The sequence below is a fragment of the Callorhinus ursinus genome, unplaced genomic scaffold (genome assembly GCF_003265705.2).
Source record: "Callorhinus ursinus isolate GAN/ISIS: 27379988/994484 unplaced genomic scaffold, GSC_fseal_2.0 scaffold4, whole genome shotgun sequence".
Classification (NCBI taxonomy): Eukaryota; Metazoa; Chordata; class Mammalia; order Carnivora; family Otariidae; genus Callorhinus; species Callorhinus ursinus.
Genome location: NW_027397066.1, coordinates 78066500 through 78094376, shown reverse-complemented (window position 1 = coordinate 78094376; position 27877 = coordinate 78066500). Strand labels below are relative to the sequence as shown.

The following is a 27877-nucleotide window of genomic DNA, read 5'->3' as shown; positions in this document are numbered from 1 at the left end:
AAGATGAATTAGTATAATAAATAATAGTGTTCAAACATCTGGATATAATCAGGAAAACATAATTAATCCTAATATATTCCAGGAGGAACCAATAAGGTTTGTGAGGTGAGGAGATAAAAATTTAGAACGTAAGTATAGATATTTAATATGTAGAATGTTTGAAAAAAATCTAACATCTAAATTCAAATAAAGTGGCACAAGTCACAGTGCTAAAAAAGAACAGGAAAAGAAGTGAGAAGACCCGGTTTCTAGTTCTGCCCTCCCATTGGCCAAAGGTACAGTTTGGGGATATGTCTTTGGGCTTTCTGAGCCTCAGTATTATCATATGTAAAACAGGGATTAATAAACCCTTCCCTGCCTGATCTACAAGGTCTTAGCAAAGGTAGATGAGGTAGGTTTGTGACGGGTTTTCTGAACTTTAAATGACTAGTCAAATGCAGGACATTAATATGAACTTAACTTCCTAAATTCCTTTAAAGTCTTGTAATGTTTCTCTGCTTTCCTCAGCTGCTTATAGACCTGATATCATCGCAAATTATACTTGTGCACAAATAGAAATGTTTTGGCATAAACTGCCTTACACAGAGAAGTTACTGTTACTTTCAAATGACAAACTCAGTGCTCAACCCTGCTGTTTAATGTGACAAAGATAAGTTTAATAATTAAAAAATACACAGGTTCGACTGGACTTCATCAGATGATCACGGGGGGTTTTAATATGGAATTCCTTTGCACATCATTTTACAATTAGGTTTCCCGCTAGCATTTTATATTAACAAAGTTCATACCAGTATTAGCTTCTTGTTACATTTTACAATGAATTGTATGACTAGTTTAGTATTTGATTTTTTATTTAAATGGGAGATTTTAGACCATGAAGCAATTTTGAGAGCCTTAAAAGAATCCAGGGGAAAAAAAACTGAGGTTTTAATTATGTTGTCTTTGTTATTGTTGGACACTCGGATAGTTTAGATTCCTCAAGAGGCTTAAGATAAATGGAAATAGTGACTCATCTCTTATAGTAAATTTTGGGTCAGAGGTAATTTGAAAGTTGATTAGTGCTTTCAACATCACATATATGTTTTTAATATAAAACAAGGCTTACCTTGACTTCATTTCTTAAAAATTATAAACTCGTAATTTTCTCTTTTGAAAAGTAAGTAATTCCAGGTCTATTTTGTGATAGGACCAGATAGTGGGTTTGCAGCACCTTTGCTCCACAGTATTCCACAGGACCAAATTTTATTTCTTAAAAAAAAAATATATATATATATATGTTATCACTTATAGTTTGGATATAAAAAATTTTCTTCTCAGACAATTCTTTAGAGTGGAGAAATTCCAGGGGAAGAGTTACTTGGATTAAAGTTAGATCCTGGAAAACAAGGAAGATATTGCTCTATAGATAAATGCCAAAGCTCAGACCTTTAAAAATGACCAGTCATCCCAGACAGCCTGGGTCTCATTATCCCACTTGCCTTTTATGTTGTTTATTCTCAATAACTTTTCATACGCATTGATATTTAGGGCTTGTGTAGTTTTAACTCAATGTATGTTAGAAATTGATCTTTTTGAAAAGATCACTTGACATTCCAGCATATATTTGAGTGCTGAGAAGAACACTTTTAAATATAGTCTAAGCCACTAGAAGTAGCATTATGGACTAAAATCTTGAAACAGTATTATGAAATAAAATTTTCAATGGGGATGTACTTATCAAAGCAAAGCGGGCTACTATTTCTGCTAGAAAATTAGAAGAATAAGTTATTTATACTGTTTGTTTTATTTATACTGTGCTGTGCTTGATAAAGAATTTGGCAATGCCTAGAAAAATACATAAGCTACAATGAATAAGATAAATCACTGAGGAAATTGGTAGGGCAGGAAAATTATCAAAGCAATGATGATAATGAACTTATGATAATGATGTTTATTCAGTGTATACTCAATGCCAGGCACTACTGTGAATACTTTTCATGCAGAAACTCATTTCATCCCCACATTAACCTAGCTGTTGGAACAGCTTACAGATGAAGAAAAAGCACTAAGGTACACGTCCCAAGTCACAGTGCTAGAGAGGCAGAACCCGTGTTCGAAACCTGCACCTGGCCTTCAGGGTCACTGGGCTCCACTTCCTTCTCTGTAAAACCAGCATGTAGAATAACAGAGTCTTTACAGAATCCCACAGGTTTGGTTCTAAGCCTTTCAACAGCTAAACCAAAGCTGCAAATACAGTCATAGTGTCTATAGGTTAAAAAAAGAAATCAGTCATCCGGGGGAATTAAAAAATGGAATACTTGATAGACATACTTGAAACTGCCTCACTACACTATATACTGAATCATAATGAGACTTAAATTATGCACCTGTATCAATAATGCAATATAACTCTTGAAAGTATCCACACCTCTGAGCATCAGCAAATTAGTAAGAGCCAGGTAAGCACAACTGTACTTGGCCAACTCAGCTGGGAGCTCAACTTTTCGGCCTCCAGATGTTCTGTGTTTTGTGACACGCAGGCCAGAGAGTACTTCAGAGAGCTTCAAATCGTGGGTTAGGAATGCAGCAGAAGGTCGGACTGGGCCGGGGACAATGGAGCTGGGTAATTTTGAGCATGCAGCCAAGTTAGGGGCAGATCTTAATATGTTGATAAATACTGATGTGGATGTGTATGGATTTGGCATCGCAGCACTTCATGGAAAGAGTTTGGCCAGCACGCTCAAAAGCCAGATTGCAATCACTTCTTCCAAAAGAGTGAGGTTCAATATTAAAGTAAAGTAATCCACCCAAGCCCAGGGGCTGAAGCGTCTTGTCCTGTAAAGGAGAGGCGGCCTGCTCTGAGTTTGAGTCCAGCACTGAAGCATCAGGCGAGCTGACTTAGAGTGGCCAGGGGAGCTGTGGCTGTTATTTTCCTAGAACAGAAAAGAAAAGCAGCATCTCCCGAAGGTCTCCCAGATTTGTTGTGGTTGGTGGTGGTGGTGGTGGTGTTGCAACTAAACAATGAACTACCTTGGCAGTGTTTCTGAAGGGGCATTATATCAAAGAACTATTTTCTCTCTCTCTCTTGTAACTGAGAACAAGAGAGAAGCAAAACCTCTTTTATTCAGTGCATATTAATCACTATCAAAACATGCAGCTGTTGGATTAATTTGGATACTAATTTACTTCTAGTTTGATTTTGCCACTTAAAATGAAGTGTTATCGCTGAGGCAACAGCGTGAAAGTATATTGTTGTAAACGACCTTTGAGCCATGAAAGCTGCACTTGTTTTGCCAAATAATTAATCTGATGTTCAACGACTCTCCCACTGCCCAGAGACCTTTGTCATCCTGAGATGTGACGTTTTATGTTTACAGATGCTTGATTTAGTGGGGCCTCTGCCAGCTGATGGCTAACAAATGATAGCACAGCCAAGGAAGGCCAGTGGGATTTGCATCTGGTTTGTGTAATGGTAAACCTGGGGTTCCAGCTGTCTGTCACAAACTCCCCTTAAAAACTCAAACAGAGTAGCCAGTAATCTGTTCATTAAAAAATGCAACAGCCAAGGACTCTCATGAACATTGCAAATATCTATTGGTGCAAATGTTTGACTGGCCCACTGTATCAGCTGACAAGAGGTGTAGAGTTAGGGTTTCTGTGCGTTACTCTAGGGGATTACATTTACATAAGTGTGGTGTGAATGGTGCCCCCTAGCGTTGTGTGATGTGCTAGCTCTGGATTTTATATAGTCCCCAGTTTTTACTTTTTTTACAGTAGCCTATTATTACTTAACACGCTGTGTCCCTGCTTGCCTCTGAACTCCTACAGAACAGGTTTTATTTTGTTATTTTTCATGTTGCCAAACTGTGGCAGAGTGCCGTGCCCATGGCTTAGGAAACTTTTTTTTAAGCTTCTTCATTTAATCGAATAAAAGTGAAAACATATTTCGTAAAGCCAAGAATTTTAGCTTTTGTGTTTAAACACATAAGAACTTCTTACAAGTGTTATTCATATTGGTATGTCAGCTCAGTCTTCACACTGTAATTGTTAAGAATCTTCAGGAGACAAGTGAAAGAGAACCAAATCAAACATGCTTAAGGTCGAAAGAAAAAACAGAATTTAGTGGTTCACATAACAGACATCCCAGAGCCAGATCCATCTGACTTCAATCCAGATCCACTGACCCGAAAGATGACCTCAGGGCATTCTCTCTACATCTCTCAGTTCTGCCTTTCTCTGTGTGGGCTTCATTCACGCCTTCTTTTCCCATCCCCCATCGAGATGGCCACTAGCCCTGTCATGCTAGCAAACAGTCCTTTCAGCAGTCTTTTTCCTTCTGTGGGAGCAAAATCCCAGATTCCATTTTGATGGCACTGCCTTAGGTCATCGGCTCACCTGGGACCAGTAATTGTGGTCCCAGGATTGGAATCTCTGATGGGGTGGCGGCGAAGTGAATGGGAAACTGAACCATTTGGCCTGAGCGTGTAGGAAACGTTTCTGTCACAAAACAAGAGGAAGTGGATGATGGGCAAAGAAAAACGTGTTTCCATGACATTATCCTCCGTTTAACAGGTGATGAAACTAAGGCTTAGAGACGATATTGTCTTGACAACGTGGGTCTCCTGGCACTGAGTCCAGTATGTTTTGCACATTCTCTCTCACTTATGCAGTCATTCCTGTAACATTATCAGGTGAGTAGGGAATCAAAGTAAGGACTTTTTTTTCAGACTCGTAGCACGGGACTCTGAGAATAGTGAAGAACTGGAAGCAGTGAATGGGTAAACTGAAAGTCAGAGGCATGAGACTATTGTTTTGAGTCTTTGTTTCAGTGGGATTCAACTTGATTTCCCAATTTATGAAAAAGGCCCCTTGATTTTCCTGACAGACCATACACGTGGAAGTTTTCCCTGAGGTACTGGCAGTGATTGCAACAGAAACAATCAAGTTCAGATAGCTTCCTCATTCGTCTGTTTCCCTAACTATTTGAAGGATTTTATTTGCTTTGATTTGGATGTGGTTCTGGTTTTGGTGAGAGTGAAGCGGCACTTTGGCCTGAGGGACATGCGTGCGTTCTAGAGAATCAGAGGCATTGGATTTGACCACAGCCCACACTGCCTTGGAGACATTTTTACAAATACTGCCTGATTCTGCATCCACATTTGCACAAAACAGCATTATCTTTGATGCCCACATTTATGTTAGTTTAGTTTTACTTACTTTTTGATTCACTTTTTGTAGCAGTCAGTCTGGAAGGTATGAAAAGGATAATGATTTCACAAGAACTTGAGTTGAACCCGTACAGAGGAAGAGGGAGTTAGGGGTCTGCCTTGAAATCAACCTGCTTATTTAAGTAGATTTAAAGAAAAACAGAGCATGAAAACAACAAATCAGCCTGACTTATCTAAGAGGAGTGGATGAAATAGTCCCTGCAGGAGGAAACGTGTAACCCAATCCAGTAGTTTATCACGTCTTCATGAAACCTTGAAATAGCTCTATGAACTTATATTGTTTCCGAAAGCTCTATGTGAGCCGTGCTGCCTTGCCCTGCCCCACTGTGAACCCTGAAATCAATCCATTGCTCTCTCAAACTTTGGGAAAATGATATGCTGCTAATGTCAATGAACTAGCTGCCTTCACAGAATGGTTTTTCACTCCCTGAGTTTACTGAAGTGGAAGACAGAGCGGGTATGCCTTTCTGAAAATAACCACATGTGCTCAAAGACCTAGATTTTCCAGGCATGAGTGCATTTCTGATAAAACACCTTCTTAACATGGGGAAACCTTGTTATTCTTCCTTTCCACAAATCGTTTGCCTCCTTTATATTTGTAAAGATTGTCAACTCTTATTTCTTTTTTGGAGGTTTCATAAAACAGAGGCCCTGGAGAAAGGAAAATGGATACCGTTCAAAGAAATCCACCTCCTGTAACGAAAGAGGCCAAAGCTGTATCCTCAGTGCCCCTCAGCTGTACCCTACCTTTCCACAAATAACCCTCCTTTGCCTCAGTTTACATTAGTTCATAATCATTATTTGTATTATAGATATTCTGAAGAAGCACTTTAGAGGTGGAGAAAATGCAACTGAAGATACTTCTGGCTCAAGAATAACAACTAGGTGTTGTTTTATTTTGCAGCAGAGTTGCATTATATATCTTCGAGTATTTTCCTTACATCTTTTTACAGATTGTCTTGGCTTGTTATTACTTATTTGACAGTAATTTTAACAGCGCTAATGCCTCACTTTGTGCGGCAGTTAACAATTTCCAAATTGCTTACACATATTCTGTGCCTATTGTGTTTTATTATTCCTCTCCATATTGTAGACAAAGATTTGCTAAGTCTGTGTCCTTTAACTTAGACAATAGCTTTTCTAGGTGATATAAAGCAGTTATTATGAATATGTTGGTTGAATAAATTAGAAAGTAAACCAAATAAAAGAGCAATAAGAACATATCATTGTGATCTGATAAGAGACTAGCAGATAGAGCATGTATAAAATTATATTAAAAAGGTAGCATTTGTATGTTTCCCATTTTGACCTATAATAAATAGAAGTCGGTACCTCCTTGAGAAGTTCCACAAAGCTGATTCTTCATCAGATGATTCTCTAAGTCTGTGTGTTGAATGTTCTTCAAAGGAAATTACTGCTACTAGGAGCTGGATGGACCTTGGGCAAGCTAGTTGGCTTCTTTGTGCCCCTGCTTTTTCATCTTTTTTTTTTAAGATTTTCTTTATTTAACAGAGAGAGACACAGCGAGAGAGGGAACACAAGCAGGGGGAGTGGGAGAGGGAGAAGCAGGCTTCCCGCAGAGCAGGGAGCCCGATGCAGGGCTCGATCCCAGGACCCTAGGATCATGACCTGAGCCGAAGGCAGACGCTTAACGACTGAGCCACCCAGGCGCCCCTTTTTCATCTTTTAAAGTAATGGAAATAACAGTATCACCCATGGTGTTGTGAGACCTACGTGAGGGAATAAATCTGAAGTACTTAGTGGGGTACCTGGCCTTTATAAGTGCTTTGTATTTATTATTTTTATAGTTGTTTTGATGTTGTCCCTAACAATAATACTGCAAGAGAATCCCCCAAGTTTTCATGCTACAGAAGGCAGCATCACTCAGGCTTACCAAATCAGGAGTACCTGGATTCCTTTCCCAGCTCTTCCATTCATCGGATGGATGGTCTTGGGAAACACACTCAAACTTTCAAAACCCAAGTTTTTGTCTATGAAAAACATAAGGAGCTTATTACGAAAGTTGCATCCATAGGGTAGCTAAAAAATGAGATGGCAATAGAATATCATTAAATAATTTTAAAAAATGATGTCATAAAGAAAACTTCCTTCACATCTTCTTAGACACAGTCTCTGGCTTTAAGCAAAGGATGGGTAGAGTCCGTCATTAAATCTCATTCATTCGTTTGCCCTAGAGCTGAGTACTCTGTATCAACAACAAATGATATGTGTCTGATTTTTACATTTTTAAACAAAATAAAAGTAATATTTTCTGTTTATTTGTAAAATGTAGAAGTATGTTTAAAGTAATTGGCACTGTGGGAGTTTTAACTTGATCTTAGAAGAGAAAATCCCTTAGCAGTGCTGTATTTCCGGGCTTATCTCCTTATTTCCTTTGATTTTCACCTTTGTTTTCTTCTAAATACATGACAATATTAACAGTGCTGCTTAATTCAGAGTTCCAGTATGATTCCCAAAACAAATTTATCTGGCGTAAGTTCAGCTGTACTGGTTGGTTAATCCTTTTCCATTTTTGTCAAAGAATTTAGTTATAGACCCCAAGAAAAGTACTTCCAAATATAATAGTGCATATTTTTTTTTAAAGTTTAATTGTCTTTAAATGAGACCAGAGTCTTTGGAACTTTTTGTTTACTTGTAAACTTCTAACAATGTTGAAGTATTTGTCATATTTCAGCAGCTAGTCTTTCTCTGAAACATCAAGGTAGACTTAGATCTTGAATGAGTTTTTATTCTATAAAAATAGTTTACCTCTTCCAACTTCATGTGAAGATGGTAGGCTAGGCTAAAGTGACAAAGAATGCCTTAAGGGGAACGTTGAATGAATAACTTTGAAGGAAAACTATTTTCACCAAAGACTTGTCCAGATTTAATTAGTTACGGGGGTTAAAGGCAGAGAGAAAAGGCCAGGAGCCTAGAGGGATTTTAGGAGTAAAGTATCAAGGAGAAGTGAGGTCTCACATGGAGAAGGAAGTGTTGCTACTTTAAGGTTTAATAATTTTGTGACCCAGTGTCAAGTGTTGTGATTTCCAGTGGCAGGGGAGGTGAAAATGTGAAACATTAACCAACCCTGTACCTTGCTAGGGGTGATTCATACCCTTACTATCTTCTTCAGTATCCTGGGTGTATTCAGCTTTCAAAACAGTAAATTTTGGAAGGATGTCATTTGCTCCATCAAAAGGGATAAAAAGTGGGGATATTGGCTGATAATAAGTACCCTCCCAGAATCTGTGAATTAATTCTTTTCTGGCAAAGTCGTGAAATGTGAATTTATATCACATGCCACTTGGAAACTATAATTTTAAAGAAGACACACACGTGGATCCAGAATTCAATTACCAGAGCTAAAGATAACAAAGATATTAATAAAAGTTGTGATGCTTGTTTGTTTCTGTTTTAAGACATGTGCAGAAATTTTGGTGTCATGCAAACATTACTGAAACTATAAATATGCAGCAGTTTTTAGTTGTTGATGTTTTTATTTTTAACATTGGATGTTAGTTTATCCTAAACACTGTAGGACAGTGGTTGGAACATAGTAGGCATATGATAGCACCAACTTTGGCAAGTGACAGATCAAATGAGACAGAGAATTTACCAAGACAACGGGAGTCAATACAAAACATATGCATATATATATTTCCTTTTATATTTTATTACTATATCTGTATCCACACACATTTGCACATACATAAATAACTGCATAGAGAAAGGTCCAGAACAAAACACACTAGTGTCAAAAGTTGGTAGAACTGGGGAGTGGGAGGGAGTTTGAGGGGTGAATTTCCATTTTTGTTATTTGTTTTTTTTTATAGAATTTTAGCAACTGGAATAAATAAAATTTAAAATATGCAATTTTTTTAAAAACCTGTGACAGCATTAAAAAGGCAATAGTGTATGGGGTAGCTCAAAAATAAAAAGATAAAATAAATTATCATGTGAATTCACAGGTGGTATTGAAATGGTGCTACAGAGCTTACATAATCAGAAAGTATATACCAGAGCCATGTGAAACCTAGAGATTGGCCTGGGACATCTGCTCCCACCACTTAATAGCTACACAACCTCAGACAAGTCACTCCAACTCTCTGGGCCTCAGTTTCCTCTTTGAAAAGATAAGACAGTTGAATCAAAATTCTATGTAGATATTTAACTATACAACAAATAACTTTTCTGCAGCCACAAGCAATACTCACCCATGTTTCCCCCACCCCACAGTTCTTGTACAGGCACCCAGCCAGGGAGATAGGGCACAAAGAAATAAAACAATTCTCTGAGCATTTTTCCCCCACCTTTGGACCCCTGGCCTCCCTCCCACAGTCCTGAGCACAGTCATGATGGAAGTATGGACTTCTTGACTAGAGGACTTCTAGAGTGCTCTCACATTCTAGAAGCTCTGCTCTTCATGTGTATGGTGTACTCACACCTTGGATTTTTGTTTGTACCATACAGGCCTACTTATCAACCTACCTACTTAACCACACTTACAAAAAGCAATAGATCATTGAGAGCATGACGAGGACCAGCACCGGGTTCCTAGCTTACAGTAGTGTTCTTCTCACCACCTCCTGCTGGCTCCTCCAAGTCAGTCCCTGACAGTAAACCCATTTTGAGAAGTGATAGGGTCAGTGGTGTTTGTGTATAGGAAGATTACTAATGAGAAAGCACATTCTGACATGTTATTTGTAAATTATGTCCAAAATTTTAAAAGAGGAAAACTGTAGGTGGACAAAACTATTTTCTATACCCCCAAGAAAGAATGAGGACACTAATACAAAATCTAAAGTTTTATTTTTTACGAAGTGGGAAAATAAAGAGTATTCGCGTGTCTACATTTGAAAAAATCTGGAAACTTACAGTTTTAGGAATTTATGTATCTTTTCAACAGTTTACTCAACAAATATCGTCCTTTGCTCCTGCTATGTACCAGATATGGCTGGGTGTTACAGATTCATGAATGAATTACACATAATTGTATCGAAATAAGCTCTCTGTGTAGTGGGGCACAGAAAAGGTCAATGTGACCTATCGCTGTGTGTTAAGTGAACGCATAATGTGTAGTGTTGATGCAGAGAGAAAACAACAAACCCATGCTCAAAGAGTCTAGAATGACTTCCTGGAGGGGATAAAATTTAAGATGAACCTGGAAAGAAGAATAGGAGTTTACTAGGCACTGGTCAGAAAGGAAGACAGATTAAAGAGATCCTAGTGCTCAAGGGTGTTTAGGAAAATGAGAGAGGGTTAGTATACACAACAGCAATACAACAAGAAAACAGTAAAATAATTATCTTATGTGAAGATCTTATCTGTAATCAGCTCTATGCTGAATCATTCAGGCAGAGGGAGAAGCAGGCTCCCTGCTCAGCAGGGAGCCCGATGAGGGCTTGATCCCAGGACCCTGGGATCATGACCTGAGCCAAAGGCAGATGCTTAACTGCCTGAGCCACCCAGGCGCCCCTGCCTACCCATTTTATAGTCATGGAAACTGAGATTAGGTGAAATGCCAAAAGTCACACACATAGTAAAAGGTGGTGCTGAGACGTAAATCTAAGTCCGTGGGGTCCCAAAGTCAATTTTCACAGCAATTACCCAATTCATAGGTACAAGAACCCGAAGTCTGTGTTCTCCTCTGGATACAGAAAGCCCTGCATCCATTTATTCAAAAAGTATGTATTCAGTTCCAAAGACTATAATAAGCACCAAGTATACAAAGATGAATAAGAGCCAGTTCGTTCTCTACAAAGTTATTATAAAATGCAGTGCAAGAAATATTTTTAAGCCTCTGACAGTGTTGACAGTAAGGCTGGGGGGAGGTAGGTTCTAGGCTGGCAGAGGTAGGAAAAGCAGAGAAAACTTCCTGGAGGAAATCATGGCCTGAGCTGGAGCTTCAAGGATGAGAAGGAGCAGGTGAAATAGGAGAGGAGGGTGACTGAAGCAGAAAGTATAGAAACTGCAGGTTGCGTCCAGTGGACAGTAGATGGTCTGTGGTGTTGGAAGAACAGAGAATGGAGTGGTGAGAAAGGAAAGTGCAATTGTACACACACATTAGATCATGGAGGAGCTTGTGCGCCAGGTTGATGAGCTTGCATTTATCGTCTAAGAAATGAAGTTTAGGATTTCAAACAGAGAAGTGACTTAGGAGGCAAAGGATACCACCTACGAGGCTTTGAAAATGTCTAGTGAGAAATGATAATGGCAGTGGAATCAGAAGCAGAAAAAGAGGCAGATTGAAGAAACACGTGGGCCATAAAATTAGGAGGACAGTTGATTGTTTTTATGCTGGAAGTGAGAAAGAGGAAAAGTCAAAGACAATTAATTCTTAGTTGTGTGGCTTGGGGGAATCCTGGTTTATAACTTTGAAGTTTCCTATATTCATGAACTTCATTATGGATCTATAGAGTACTGTATATTTTAGGTGTGTCATTCATTATTTCACCAAATTTAAGAGATAATTTCTTCATTCCACAGTCACTAAAAAGAGTTTCTAGTTTGTGTGTGAAATCTGAGATTATAGTGTTTTAGTGGTCACGTTTGAAAAATATAAATTGTGTGTTCTTATCATTGATCGTTATTATTTTTAGGTCTTAATTTTATGTATGAAGCATATTGCCATAGATTTTATCTTCATTGTTTCCAATATTTTGAATTTAATTCTTATTCTTCATTTGGTGACATTTGTTTCCTTTGCTATCTCATCGTAACACTCTGATATGTTCAGTTTCCCTTACAAGTGAATGTTGAAATTCCCAGAAGCTGGGCTATGGGTGTTTACATTCTTTGTTCTGTCATTTTTCATATACTTGAAAATTCCCATCAAAGTTAAAAAACATACACAGATTTTTGGGGGTTTTTTTATTTTTATTTTTTTAAAGATTTTATTTATTTATTTGACAGAGAGCCACAGCGAGAGCAGGAACACAAGCAGGGGGAGTGGGAGAGGGAGAAGCAGGCTTCCTTCTGAGCAGGGAGCCCGATGGGGGGCTCGATCCCAGGACCCTGGGATCATGACCTGAGCCGAAGGCAGACGCTTAACGACTGAGCCATCCGGGAACCCCTACAGAGATTTTTTTATAAGTATATGGATATAGACGGATTACATCCAGATAATTTGAATTATCATAATACATTACAATGGAGAAATAATTCATGCTTTTCATAGTTCTTGGAGCAATTAATCAATTTTAGATGTGTTCACTTCAGTTGAATAAAACTTTTAGAACCTACTGGATATCTGGTGGAGCTGGACTACAGTAAGGAATACAGAAATGACTGGGACTCTCAAATCGCGTTAAAGGATTTTTACGGTTGAACAGTAAGGAACAGTTATCTCTGGGATTGCTCAGTGGCACTGAGATAGGCCGTGGAGCGTCAATAGGAAATAAGGCATCACACGCACAGCTAACATGCACATGGGAAAACATTGCAAAAGCTAACTTAGCGTAGAATTTGGTATCACCAATTTTGGCTTTGGTGGAACGGCAGTAAATAAGCTGAAAATTGAGTGAATGTTTGGCCGTGTTCTGTTGAACACAAAGTCTCCAGCAGAAGCTGTTATGATTCCACCTTCCATTTAGACATGGGGCGGCTGGGATCGAGTGAGGAAGATCAGGAGCAAGTCTGCAGCAAACTAGCCAGTAGCATAACTCTTGTAATAATCCATTTGCAAGTGGCGTGGACTTCAGTTCGAGCAGTGGCAACAGAAAGGAGAAAAAGGATTAAGTGTGAGAGAGACAATATGGAGCTGATCTTCACTGCACACGTAGATGAATTGGACCTGAATGGGAGACAGGACTCCAAGCTTCTGACTGTGACAATGATATTACAGTCAGAAATAAGGAGCTGAGTCAAAAGAGAAGCTAGCTTTAGAGAGAAGATGTTCATCTGGTGTTGATGCTGAGGATAGTGTTGAATAAAATAAAGTAGCCTAATCCCGTAATGCTTTGAGTTTTGTGGAAGGGGGAAAGAAAAGAGGCAACTAACTTAGTAAACAAGCTGATTTGAGAGTGATAGGTGATACGAAGAAATCCAATAGAATGATGTGTTCTTGAAGAAACACATCAAGAGACTGAGATTGGGAGATCAAGAATCTCTTCGTGCAGGAGACATCTTGAGCTGAAACCTAAAAGGCAAGAAAGAGAGAGATCTTTTCTAGAGGAATGAAGAGCTTGTGCAAATGCCCTGGGGTAGGCCTGATTTGGGTGTGTTCAAAGCTACAAAGACCAGTCTGTCTGTCTTGAGAATGGTGAAAAGGACATGAGGACATGAGGGTAGGAAAGGAGACATAGAGGCCAGCAGCGATCAGATCAAGTGGGTCCCCACTGGCCTTGGTAAATAATCCGATTTCATTGTTGGTCAATGCAAAGGCATCAAAGGATTTGAAGAAGCAAGGGGGTGGAGCAGAAGATGGTGTGTGTGACATGATCTGATAATTGAAGCCAGTGTTGTGGATGAGATGCCCAAGGGAGAGACTAAAAGAGAGAACCTTGGTAAGAACCTGACTGTACTCAAACTGCAGAGAACAAAGAGAAAGGTCAAAGAAGTAGGATGGGAAGCAGTCTAGTGCTAATGCACAGTTCCCAAGAGAGGAGAAAGTTTCAAAAAGGAGGGAGTGGTGCAATGAAGTCAAGCGTCAAATGAGGCCAGGAGGTTGAGGGAGCACAGTCATTTAAATGTATCATACTATTTTCCACACACAAAATGTTACAGATTCAACTTTGATTATTTAGTGAGGGAATATATTTAGTCCAAGGCTGTACACCTCATGATATAGGACATTAATACTTGCATAGGAGATAGATATAACTTTATAATGGGGAGACGGGATCTGTACTTACAAATGCTGAAGGACTGCCATATATATTTCTGTTATATTTTGTGTAAGGATTTCTTCTCATTATTTCTGTTGATGGAGTGATTCCTACATACTTCTATCTTCTCATATAAGAACTTCTTTAGGAACAATAGTCGAAATGGAAAGGAAAACAACAAAAGGAAACCCTGAAGTCCTTCCCAGGCACCGGACTAGGTATCGATTATGCAGAAATGAATTAAGATAAGCACCATTCCTAAAGCTCTGAACCTGCCTTTTAGTGGGGAAGAAATAATGAACAAGAAGAGTAGAGAGCAGTGGGAGATGATATCAGGGGCTGAGGTCCAGGATTTAGAGGTGAGGGGCCCTTCAGAAGAAGGGATGTCTGATATCTGAAGAATGAATAAGAGTTATGAAACAGGGTGATGACATTGTGGGTAGTGTAATGACCGGTTTGATTTGACCCTGGTAGGGCTGCGGTCCCTGGTTATTCAAACACTCGTCTAGGTGTTGCATGCTCCCTCTTTCTCCCTCCTTCCCTCCGTCTCTCCTTCCCTCCCTCCCTCCCTCCCTCACTTCTCCCTCCCTCCCTCTCCCTCTCTGTTTCTCTCTTTTCTTTTCTCTTCTCTTCTTCTCTTTCTTTCTTCCTTCCTTCCTTCCTTCCCTCCCTCCCCTGCTCTCTCCCTTTTTCTTTCTTTCTTTCTTTCTTTCTTTCTTTCTTTCTTTCTTTCTTTCTTTCTTTCTTTCTTTCTTTCTTTCTTTCTTTCTTTCTTTCTTCCTTTCTTCCTTTCTTTCTTTCTTTCCAAAAAGTGGCATCATTTATGCAGATTGGCCAAAAACTTGCTTTATTTGCTTAGTTGACTAATGGATGCCCTTCTGATTTAATACATACAAATCTGCTCCTTGTTTTTATGGCAAAACAGTATTCTCTTGGAAGGACATATCATAAATAATTACCTAACCATACCTCAGTTGATTATTAGTTGTTCTCATTCAAATAGTTAATTCCAGCTGCCTTTTGTTGAAATATTTCATGCATTTTTTCTTTTTTTTAAGATTTTTATTTATTTACTTCACAGAGAGAGTACAAGCAGGGGGAATGGTAGAGGGAGAGGGAGAAGCAGGCTCCTAGATGAGCAGGGAGCCCGATGCGGGACTCGATCCCAGGACTCTATCCCAGGACCCTGAGATCATGACCTGAGCCTAAGGCAGACACTTAACTGACTGAGCCACCCAGGTGCCCCTCATGTATTTTTTAATAAACAGTGCTACAGTGAACATCTTTGTGTATGTGTGTGTATGTGTATATATACACATACATATATACATATGTATATTATATATGTGTGTACATTATATATACACATACACGTATATTGTATATACACATATATATGTATAAATATGTACACATATACACATGAGGTATATATACCTCATACACACACACACACACACACATATATATGCATACATACATATATACATACACACACACACACCTAGAAATGCCATTATGTCTGTAAGATGTATTCCAAGAAGTGGGATAACCTATTTAGAGGTGTCCAGAGATTTAATTTTTATTTTTATTGTCAATTTTTCTCTAAGGTGATGCCAATTTACACTACAGCCAGTATATGCAAAGTCACATTTCCTCAACTCCTCATCAATCATACAATATATCTTAGCTAATCTGATGAGCAAAAAGAAACTTACCCTCTTGGTTTACATTGTGTTTATTAAATTAATTGAGAAAGGGAGTAAATGTATTTTTGAAAACATTTTTCTAAGAGCGCCATATAGACTCCGTGGCAGAGGCAAAGACTGTAGTCAGGAAAACATTCAGGAGGACTTTATATTAATAAAATTCAGAGATCATAAAGACTTAAACTGGGGCAGAAGAATGTGCCTCTCTTTCACAAGTAAGTGCATCTCCAATAGCATGTTGATTCTGTGTCACCATTAATCATATCTAAGCATGATTTCGAAAGTATTTCTTGAAAAGAAGAAAAAAAAACTTTTTTTCTTTTGGAGTTGGAATCATGCAGTACCTCCAAATTGTGTAATACATTTAAGGCATTATATATTCAGCTACTTAAATTTAAATGATGAATCCATTAATATGTTGCTTGAAATATAGACCATAGTCTTTGTCTTCTGAAGGATATTTTAATCAAAATATTAAAAATAAGCTAGAGTCTCATTCAAATAGTTAATTTCAGCTGCCTTTTGTTGTAATATATCATGAATTATCTCTCTGATGGATGGGCAGCCAAATGCAGATAAAATTAGCTTTGCAGTCATTCATTTTAAATTGCTCTTGAATCATTTGGAAGTAAATTCCATTTCAGAAGAATACGCTTCAGGTCTCAGACAAAGAGATAATAGTCCTATATTTTATGATATAAGCAATAATAGTTTGAGTCTTATGATTCAGAAATATAGAAACTTATGTATTAAGTTGATGAAAATTAAGGCTTGATACATAGCAATAAAACCAGCAACCTAAGCTTCCTAGATTGATGTTCATAGCGTAATATTTTCCTGTCAAGATTTAGGTGGAATGAAAGTCTATAAAAATAATACATGGTACAAAGCTTTCTCTTCTTGTATATAAATGAAAAAACAAAGGCTATATGAGATAACAAAAAAGAAATATCGAGATTTACCTGATATCAAGATGAAAATGGTAATTATCAATATTGAATAATGGTAGAAAGTGGAAAATTAAGTCAAATATTATAGGAGGGTAAAATGAATAATAATATTATATCTAAATTGAAAAGGCAGTTATAGTTTTAAGCTAATTGTGAATTAAATGTACAGAATAAGGCCAACTTCGGAAATTTTACTTCGTTAATTTGAACAAACTACGTGCAGGAAACTTGTTTAGCGATTTTATTAATCAAGTCATATGGCCGAATTACCACAATGCCATCCGTATCGGCATCTGGGGTGTGCCTTTATACAACATATAATAATTTGGGATAACTGTGGCATGTTGCCAGAAATAAGTTCATTGTCTGAAGTTGCTGTTCACAAATTGAGTTCCTGTTATCTCCCTGAAGACTTCGAGGCTCTTTGGATATTTATATTAAGAAATAAAATAGTAATAGGATGCATTCACTGATCTCCCTGCTGAAAAAACAAATTGTTCTTTTATAGCTTCAAGTTTTGTAGCATGACCTTAATAGTATCAGAAAGCTGGTTTATTTAGATAGTAAAATGAATTTGCATGCTAGCAACTGATCTCAGTAAATAGTCTACCAACTCAAGGTAGAATCTCAAACCTTGTTATCTCCATGTATTGAACTTTAAAATCTCAAACCATATTATATCCATGTATTAAGAGTCTTCTAGTGGCCTGAAAGACTTAGCCTCAGTGTGGCAGGGATATTACTTGTTTTTGATCAGACACATGAATGGGCACTGGAGTACATCCAAAGGGAAAGCCAGAAACAAATAAAATCGCACACTTTCCCTTGCACACCATTGCAAACACACTTGCTTAGAGACTTATTTGGAAGCTGAGTTTCTCTCTCTGGAAAGCCATGATTCTTCTAGAAAACATCTAATCACCATAAGAAGCTGGGCAATAGCAAACAAGTTCTAAACCAAAAATCCACTAATAAAGATATAATTTTAATTCTCAGATTTTTCCGTGAAGTAGATAGAATGCTCAGTTAACTGACATTTGTAGACAGGACCGACTTCATGGGTATGTGACCTGCGCTATCACATAGGACTCTTGGTTTAATGCTCATGTCACCATCCCAGAATTCTTCATACAACGAGGATTCCCCAAATCTTCACACTGCACCAGGCCACACAAAGTTTGTAGCCAGTCCAGTTTGTAGATTTTGCTATTGTTACAACCTCTGGTATTTGTAAATTCATTTGAGGCAATATGAACTCTAAAATACCTCATGAACCTTTTCCAAATGATCACAGTTGCCATTTGTTGAATATTCGTGCTTTTGTAAGATTTTTATTGACCTCCTATAATGTGCCTGGCACAGTGCTAAACTTAATGGAAAATAGAAATAAAAATGACAATAATTCCTGCCTCCAAAAGAGCTTTCATTCTAACATTAAGCATTTGTTATATGTTTCTGGCTTTTGAAAACTGGTAATAGTTGCATAAAACTGGTTGACAAAACTGAAAAGTAGATTGTACCATATGTGTGCAAGGCAGATGCATACATAGTGCAGAGGTGCTAAGTGTTCATAAAAAGGTATTTGTAGATGCTCATTTGCAGATGATCAGTTTTTTCCCTCGTTAAAGACATGGTATTTGGAGTTGATTACTTTTTCCTTGTTAAATACACATGGTATTTGAAGATGGTCATTTTTTCCTTATTAAATACACATGATATTTGGAGATGATTACTTTTTCCTTGTTAAATACACATGGTATTTGGAGATAGTCATTTTTTTCCTTGTTAAATACATATAGATGTAACCATGCTAGATGTTTAAATACTCAGAAGTTTTCCTTTATAATTTTGGCTGAAGAGAATTGGCTTGCTTGTTTGATTTTCAAAATGTACTCTAGAAAAAAATTTAAGATGAAATTTCGTTAAAAGACAATTTCTGAAATTAATGCTGAGACTTACCATTTCTGTCTTGAGCAAAGAAAGTATTGTCTTAGCATACTTCACCTGATGGTGGGGGGTTGTTGTCTGGGCCAGTTTACATGGGGCGGGGGGCATGGTATCCGGGGTACCTGTTGCAAATGAAGAAGGGAAGAAGTTCCCAGCAGCATATGAGCCCAACGATAATCAGTCCATTCCCATTTTGTCAAATCTACTCCCTTATACATATCTTACCGAGTCAAGGTCTTGAAAATTATCTTTAGATGTGCCATTCCCATCCCCTGAATTGAGCACTAGAAGTAATGTGCCACATTGCCTGATGTGAATTTATCTAGGCATAGACTTAAACGCTGTATGTGTGTTATAAGAAATAGTAATAAAATAATATGATGTCGTTGGTTAAGGCATCTCCCTACATCCAACTGAAGAGATGGGGTTTATGCAGAAACTAGAATGATATGCAAAAGAAACATTGTATTTACCACATAATGAAAATATTTCAAGTGATGGAAATCATTCCTTAATAAGCTGCATATTAAGTGTTATTTAACGAACACTTTGAAAAATCAGCACTTGATGAACCTTCAAAGCAAGATATAGAATTATTTCTCTTTACTGGCAGTGACCCTCTTGTCTTAAAACTCAAAATTAAAGAAATACAAAATTAGTTTGTCCATACATTTTTTAAAGACATCATTAAATCATTACTACTTTTTCCAGCACTTAACAGAGCCCCTTTTGCGTTGAAAACATATGTGTGACTTTCCCAACTTCCCTTGGTCTTCCCAGTAGTTTACAATAAAATAATCAGAAGGAAGAAATACATGCTTTTGGCAAGGAAGGATAATCAATTTTTAGTGCCTATCTTTCTGTAGGTTGTGAATACATAAGTACTTTGCTACATGATTGAATAAACTAAGGTAGTAAACAGTCATCTGGTATTTTGCAATCATCATTCCTTCTAAAGGAACAAATCTCCCTTTCTAAAATGATGACTGAAAGTTTTTATATTTTGGAAACCTGAATAAATACATTAAAATGCATACACATTTTGGTATGTATAAATATACACCAATAGTAAAGAAAAAAATGAATTGACATTCTGTCTTCTTGAGTAATAATTAAAAAGAACAGCTAACATTTTACGGAATTTCAGTTTGATATTTTGTGGCACTCTATTGATTATCAGAACTGTCTATCATCACATATAACAATCAGTGCGTGGCGGGGGAGTGAATAAGGCCTTCAAGACCTCAGCCTTATGTCAATGGATCTGTCAATACCTCAGTCCCCCATTCCTTTGCCTTTCTGAACTATGTTTATTTAAGCAGTTTTGAGTGATCTTGCATATTGACCAAAGAAGCTGAAATTGATGGAACCAAGGTTATTCTTTAGTTAGCTGACAGCTTGGATCCTTGATGTTCAACAATGGAAAAACCAGAAACAATGCCCTGCCAGAAGATAGCAAATTAAGGAAGTAAAGTGAGAAAGAAAGCTAGCTACAGGAAGCATCATCTATATCCCAGTGTCAGAAATTTATAACTGTGAGGAGCTTTGAAAGCTAGCTGTGTCTGTGATGCAAGTGAAGCCAGTTTTTACCGCAGAACATATTGGCAAAGATCAAACATGGTTACTGTTTGACAGCTATCCTATGAGCTAGATGGAAAAAGTGCCAGGCCAGGTTTCTTAGCGAACAAATGGCCATTTTACAAATGGCCATCTCCCCAAACAGGGCAACAACTGAATGAGGAATAAAATGAATTTTAAGGTAACATATGAACAACCAGTCTTTACCCATACTACCTCATGTATTTGCTACTGAATGTGTATACTTTTAAAGAACTTTTAAAAACTTTTAATTTGGACCTCACACCTTTAACCTTACATATTAGCCTGGGGTGCTTTACCAACTTACAGAATGAACAATACTTTTGCTCTCCACTAGCTGTCACAGGAAGAAAATTATCAGGTCTAACTTAGTTTCAGTGTATTGGAAGGACTTTTTACCTTGACTTTTGTGAAATATGATGATAGGGTTTTTAGGGCATTTTTTTTATTTTCTATTTTTATTTGGAACCATACAGAACCCAAGTTATGAAAAACATACCTCCAAGTGTACAAATATTTCAAGTGGTTTTGGAGTTTTGTTTATTCGGTGGTGTTGAAACAGCAGGGTGGGAGCAATATATTTGAAAATTTTTAGTTCTATAAAAAATGAGACTATTGACTATTGTTTTTCATGATAATACTCAGTAATATTCTAATGAGAATAGGTTTGACTAGTCATATCATACATCTGATATTTGAGGTATAGTTTCTCTAAGACCAAACAGCATTGCTAGGCTCTAGGTTCTACTATCAATCTACTATTGACTGACTTGATATTATTATCTATATTTCCAGTGCTGAGAATAATCCTGAGCTCAATAAATACTTCTGGTTGAATGAGTGAATAAATGAATGAATATGTCATGCAATGGCATCTTTTGAAAATAAAGATAGGTTTGAATCTAAACTTAAAGATCATTAATTTCACGTTCCTATTGTTCCTTCTTGGCTTCTTGCAAAGACTTAAGGTTTACCTATGAGCCTTATATTTTTCAAACAAATTTTTGTAAGGAAACTGTTTTTGTTTTTGTTAGCTTTCAAGGGAACTCTTTGTTGTGGGAGGTGTAGTACTATATTGGGAAGATCACAGTTTTTGAGTGAGATAAGCCTGGATTCTCATTCCAGTTGTGCTATTTACTACATGCATGTTCAGGGCAAGATATTTACCTTACCTGATGTTGAGTTTTGCCATGCGTAAAAATGAGAATAATAACCAAAATATTAATTGGGCAGCCAGTCAAGAGACGTAACGTACTGCCTGGTGCATAGCAGGCACACACATCCTTAATCAGATCATCTATGAGTCATTATTTTTAAATTAATAGCAAGTAAATGGCAAATGGCTACAATGATTTGAATGTTTTCCACTTTCTTCTTGTTTTACCAGACGATGACTTTTTTCATGAACTCCCAGAAACCTTTCCATCCGATCCACCTGAACCTCTACCACATTTTCTTATTGAGCCTGAAGAAGCTTATATTGTGAAGAATAAACCTGTGAACTTGTATTGTAAAGCCAGCCCCGCCACCCAGATCTACTTCAAGTGCAATAGTGAATGGGTTCATCAGAAGGACCACATAGTAGATGAGAGAGTAGACGAAACCTCTGGTGAGTTTTCCCTGTATTTGGACTACTGTTGAGGATTCACTGACTCACTACTTTGGCATGATGTCATACTGTTCTTTCGATTGTGAGTGATTATCCTTTGGCAAAAGTTTTGGTTCAGTTTGGGTAGAATTTGGTGGTCTCAATCCATGCATTGCAAAGAAAAATGGGATGAATAAGTCTTGATTTGATTCCTGATGGACATAGTTCATGCTGAAAAAGATAAATGAGGAAAATGAATAGATGGGATAAATGGCAAGTGCCCAAGTCAAAGATAAATTTCATTTGTGTGTCAATTCTGGTGTCTGGTCTAAATATCCTGGAATTGGGGAACATGTTCAACTAAGGATAAGTTTGTAATTTTTATTTACGACTATCAAATGTCAATTCACATGCATAATTTCCCCTTATATTTTTAAACAGTTTGTAAACGTTGCAGATTCAAAGTATCCTGTGTCCTTCGCTTACATTTAAAAATAAATCCTAATTATCTCTTACCTAAAGTTAAATTGAGAGTGATTGAGAATAGTGATAGTGTGGGATCCAGGAAGAAGCGAAGGGGTGAGTGTAGCCACCATCTGTGTGGGTCTTGATCAGATTATCTTTGTTCCTGGCATGGTGAAAACGCCTGACTTTATTGCTCAGTAAATATTATCTCTGACAGTAAAATACTAAAGGCAGAGAGAGGATTAAGTAGATTTTAATAACCTGTGGGATTTAGATTGGCTAAAAAGGAAACTTTCTTGATAGCATCTTTTTACTCCATGATGGGTGACTTAAGATAGTTGTGTAATCTCCTACAGTTATTACAAACTGGAAAGATGTGTATCTTTCTACAGTGGTTTAAGTGCTTTTGCTCTCTAACAATGAGAATAACAATTGGAACTTTCAGATCCATTCCAGATCTATGATTTTATAATATTAAGACATATATCGTAAATATAAAGATTTCACTGAACAACATTTCCAAGCTAAATAGGAAACATTTAAATATCTTTATTTTCTTTCATAAATATCTCTCCCTACTAAAATAGGTACATGTTTTCAAAATCCAAACTGTAATTAATTCATCTTTGTATCCAAATGTCGGATTAACCAAGGTTGAGCAGAGAGCAGCTCTTGAGGGAGATCTATGTTCCTTATCTCTAATAATGTGAAGGGCATATTGAGGTGATGGGACATAAAGAAATGGAACAGACTGTGAGAGCACAGAGAAAAGGCATCATTTAGAAAAGCATGTGAAGCATATACTGATATAACACAAATGGGTCTTAGACAATCAGGTGTCAGCTCTACATAATTGTTTGTCAATTTGTGAATCAATATGCTCGCTGCCTGCAATCTGATGGCTGTAGAAGTAACTGGGTATCCAACTGTACGGTAGCTTTACTTCAGGGAATTGTCCCACCTCTCGTTCTGATTACTCAGAAAATAACTCCACCAGATGTCTACAAAATCTCAAGTGAATTAGTTTTATTTGTTTCAGCTCATTTACTTGTAAAGATTTCGAACACACAAGTTTTAACGGTAAGAGGCAAAAGAAAGACATCACAAAGGCTAAGATGAAAGTCACAAACATATTTAGGCTTCTCTTTACTGAGTTAATGAAAATGCCTATACAGGGAGATTAGGAATAAAACCTAAACTGCTCTGATATTGGGCACCTCTGCCAGCTTCATGCTATGCTGGTAACATACATGTATGCGTGTGTGAACATATATATCTATTAGTAAGACATTTCCCTTCTTAAAACATTATACTTTTTATTATTTCCACATAAAATTAATTAATATTGCCTATACCAGTTATTAAGAATACCTTGCAAAGCATTTATAAATGGAAACATGTGGCATGTTTCTCTTCAACTTCAGGATGGGACAGATGAGGACTAAGGGCAGAATTGGCAGCCGCCAACACTTGCGCAGTGCTCCTCAGATTCATGGATGGAGTGGAATGCAATGTAACTTTGGGTTGTCTTTCATGTTCATCCAAAACTTTACAAGAAACCCAGCATCCAGACAAATGTATTACCTTTCAAGTTAGAAAAAAAATAAAGATGCCCTCAGATATCAATACTATCTGGAATGTTCTTAACATGCTAGCCTGTGCAATTAGGCAAGACAAATAACTGAAAAATACAAAAATTGTTTTAAAAGGCAGAAAAATGATCATTTTTGACAAATAGTATGATTTTGTATATCTAGAAAAAGTGCATTTTTAAATAAAAAAATGACAAAACATCAAGAGAATACAGAAAAGTGGCTGAAAAAAGATTTATATAACCCATCAACTTCTCTTTTACAGATGGCCATTCAAATTATAATGAAACAAAAGATATCATTTGCAATAACTATGTAAAAGTAAATATGTATGTATAAAGTTAACAAGAAATTTGCAGAATTTTAGAAAGAAAAACTTTAAATGCTACAGAGAGTATTAAAAATACAATGATTTAAACAAGTGGAAAAACTTACCTTGTTATTGGATACTAAGACAGTATATTTTTACAATCTTGCAACTTAAGAAAAGTCTCTTCTGGATGGTTTCAGAGATTGCAGTCTTTGTAAAATATGAAAACCTTAAAATGTAGAAAGACAATATTTTTAAGTGTTTGCTGCTTATAAATGAATCAGTAAGTCACCAACATTGTATGAAAAGTAATTTGTGAAAAGAGCTGGAAGAATTCTGACATAGTGGTATAATGAGGGAACCCCAGCTCTTTGTAAATATATTGCAAAACTAAAGAAGTGAAGAGTTTGATCTGAGCAGAGAATAAGACATACAGATTAATGGATTAAAATAGGGACCAGGAAATACTCAGTTAAGGCATTTTACAATGTGTTAAGGTGGGTTTTCAGTCCACAATGTAGGCAGTTGGAAATTAAATGAATAAATGAATGAATAAATAATAAATAAATAGAGTAAATAATGAATAAATAAATAAATCTTGGATTTTATCTCATTTATTAGAATAAAATAAATTCTTGATGTTAGGTCTTAATGTCGTCATCATCACCACCACCACCACCATCATCATCACTAACATCACTAGGAGAAAATTTTGGCAATTGGTTGGTTGGTTGGTTGGCTGGTTTCAGTGGTAGGGAAAGCCTTTTTAATAAAGACAAAATTAAGAAGTCTTATAAGAAAGCATTCTTAAAGTTGAATATCCAAAGCCAAAAACCCCAAAAGCCAAGGGACAAATACACACACACAGCAATATATCTGTGGACATACATTAATCCCCTTGGATTAATTAAATAAATTAATTAAAGAAATTAATTAGTTTAATTAATATATTACTACTTTTTAAAGTATATTTAAGAAAAAGATCAGCAACCCAACGGAAACTTGAGCAGAGGTTGAACATGAAGATGCAGGAAAAGAAATGCAGATTGGTAAATAAGCATTTAAGATATTGTCAGGATCCAAACAGTTAAGAGTGTTGGTAAAGGAATGGGATAGGGAATATGTCATCCTTTGTTGATGAGATTGCAAACTGGTACAATCTTTTTGAAAGCCAATTTGAGAATACCTACCAATATTTAAAAGTATATACCCTTTCACTCAGTAATTGCAAATTTAGGATCTAAAACTAAAATTCCAAATGAGCACCAAGACTGAAATGCAAGGTTGTTCCTTGCACCCTTTTTGCAGAGGTGGATTGAGTCTGTTCATCCCTGCATGGACTATTGTGATGCTTTTTAAAATAATGAGGTTTCTCTATATGTGAGGCTATAGAAAAGTCTCTCACATAAAATTTGAAGTGAAAACCAGAGTACAGATCACTGCATGTACTATGTCCTCATTATGTAAAAGATGCACATATATTTTACAATGCATTGGGATGTTTTGGAGAAATATGTAATAAGCAGTTGGCAGCTCAAATTCTGGGATGAGAGGAGATTTCTTTTATAATTTTGTTTTTTTTTTCCAATCCTGTGAATGTGTTATTTTCATAATAAATAATGAAACCTGAAAAAAAAGTCCAAACCATTTTATTGCATCTCTTTGCCTGTTATCATAAATCTCCAATCTGAACAAGTATTGGGGGAAAATTTGTGGGCTTCTTATATTACAGCTCTTTGCTTTCCCATGAGGTCAGAAGCATTATAAATGGAATTGAAACTGAAATACATGGTTTTGGGGATTTTTTTTTCCCTGAAGTTGGATTCACCTGCAAATTTGGTTCTCAACTCTTCATTTAATACAGTCTGACTGTAGTGTTATTGGGGGTTTAGTGGTTCTTAACAGCAAAAAATGTTAGAGTACATCAAGTCTTAAAGTATGTTACAAATCAGAGAAATTTCTTGGCATTTAAAAAATCAAATGGTTCTCGGATGATGCAGGAGAGAGAGAAGTCACTACAAATGAGTTTGGTTTTATAGATAACTCTGCCTTAGAATTACAATATTTGGAAGCATGTTCAGTAGCAATCAGATACATTGAAAAAATCAAATACATTCTCAAAAACCCTCATCAAAGATAACTTCACATTGAAAAACTGCAAAACAATAAAACTGGAAAAAAAATTTCTCCTCCAACTCACAAAATTCTTCCTTTTAAATTATGAAGGTGTTAAATAGACTCTCCAGTTCTGTACTATGAAGTAAACAATGATTTGTACTCCCCGAGCAAAGCTATACCATTGATGATAAAATGTACTGAATAAAGATCATTTATTACTGTTAATGTTTGCCTTCCATCATTTAAACCACATTTGCATGTCTTGCAAATATGTAATATAAGAAACAAAAAAGTGAAAAGTAGTATATTAGATGTTTTGAAAATTTCAATAGTCAGAAGCTCTTGATTTGGTAATATAGTAATAAGTATCAATGTTCTTTCAGAATTCCATAGAAATTTTGATCTGCTCAAAATTGTATGGTTATATTTTTAAGAAAAACTCAGGCTTGGGGCTTGCTTTCTATTTACTTGAAGTCTTTTCAACCCTTGTTTCCATGGTACCTGTGATTTACCATCGAAAAGCAAATATTTCTCCTCTACAAAAAAGCAGGGAGGTTAGAAAACCTCGGTTGGTTTGAAATTTTAATAATCCCCGAGATTTTCCCTTCTCCTCTTTAATTATTCTCACATTAGCAAAATATTATCTGTAGGGCCAACTCAACAACAATAAAAAGTTCCAAGCTTTATATCAAATGCCTTACATGTATTATGTCATTTAGTTACCACGACAATCTTAGGAGATAATTTCTGGGATTCTCCTTTTGTAAATCAGAGTACTGAGGCTCAGCAAGGTAAAGAAACTAACGTGCCCCAAATCAACATAGCTAGGAGGTGGCAGAGCAAAGGTATGAACCCAGGGCTCTTTGATTCCTTTGCTCTTGACCCTGCACCCGGTAGTGTCTCCCTAAATTCTGCCATAACTACTGAACATGTAACAGTTTGTCTAAAAAAAGATCTATGAATACATTTTCCCCTTTTCTCGAGAAAAGAAAATCTGGTTCAGAATGTCAGCTAAATATTTATCTTTCACGCTTTCGCCTGCCTTTTTGTGTCGGATTTTCTTTTTTTTTAATTTTTTTAAAGATTTTATTTATTCATTTGAGAGAGACAGAGAGCACAAGCAGGGGTGAAGCAGAGGGAGAGGGAGAAGCAGACTCCCCGCTGAGCTGGTAGGCCAACATGGAGCTCAGTCCCAGGACCTGGCGATCAGGACCTGAGCCAAAGGCAGACGCTTGACCATCTGAGCCACCCAGGCGCCCCTGTGTCAGATTTTCTATATCTGAGCCCTTTCTCATTCTGGAATAGCTTGAACTAGTGCTTGGGATTTGATTCTTTCTATTCTTGAAGGTCTTTAATATTTTGCCAAATAGCAAAAGGGTAAGCCTTAACAGAAAAAAAAAGAAAGAAAGAAAGAAAGAGAAAGAAAGAAAGAGAAAGAAAGGAAGGAAGGAAGGAAGGAAGGAAGGAAGGAAGGAAGGAAGGAAGGAAGGAAGGAAGGAAAGGAAAGAAAAGAAAGAAAAAGAAAGAAAGAAAGAAAGAAAGAAAGAAAGAAAGAAAGAAAGAAAGA

At 36.8% G+C, this 27877-nt stretch overlaps 1 protein-coding gene and 1 long non-coding RNA gene across 6 annotated transcripts in view; one reads left to right on the top strand and one right to left on the bottom strand.

The window, feature by feature from the left end:
- UNC5C (unc-5 netrin receptor C) overlaps positions 1–27877 on the top strand; it is a 343699-nt gene that overhangs the window by 176291 nt on the left and 139531 nt on the right. For all 5 annotated transcript variants that reach the window (XM_073891991.1, XM_073891990.1, XM_073891994.1 and 2 more), the window contains exon 2: positions 21625–21846. In XM_073891991.1, the coding sequence (XP_073748092.1) occupies positions 21625–21846 (222 nt within the window). The remainder of the gene's footprint in view (positions 1–21624; positions 21847–27877) is intronic.
- LOC141372635 (uncharacterized) overlaps positions 23677–27877 on the bottom strand; it is a 4776-nt gene continuing 575 nt past the window's right edge. The window contains exons 2-3 of the long non-coding RNA XR_012377980.1: positions 24318–24421; positions 23677–23874 (exon numbers count right to left, since the gene is read on the bottom strand). This is a non-coding gene — a long non-coding RNA (uncharacterized lncRNA). The remainder of the gene's footprint in view (positions 23875–24317; positions 24422–27877) is intronic.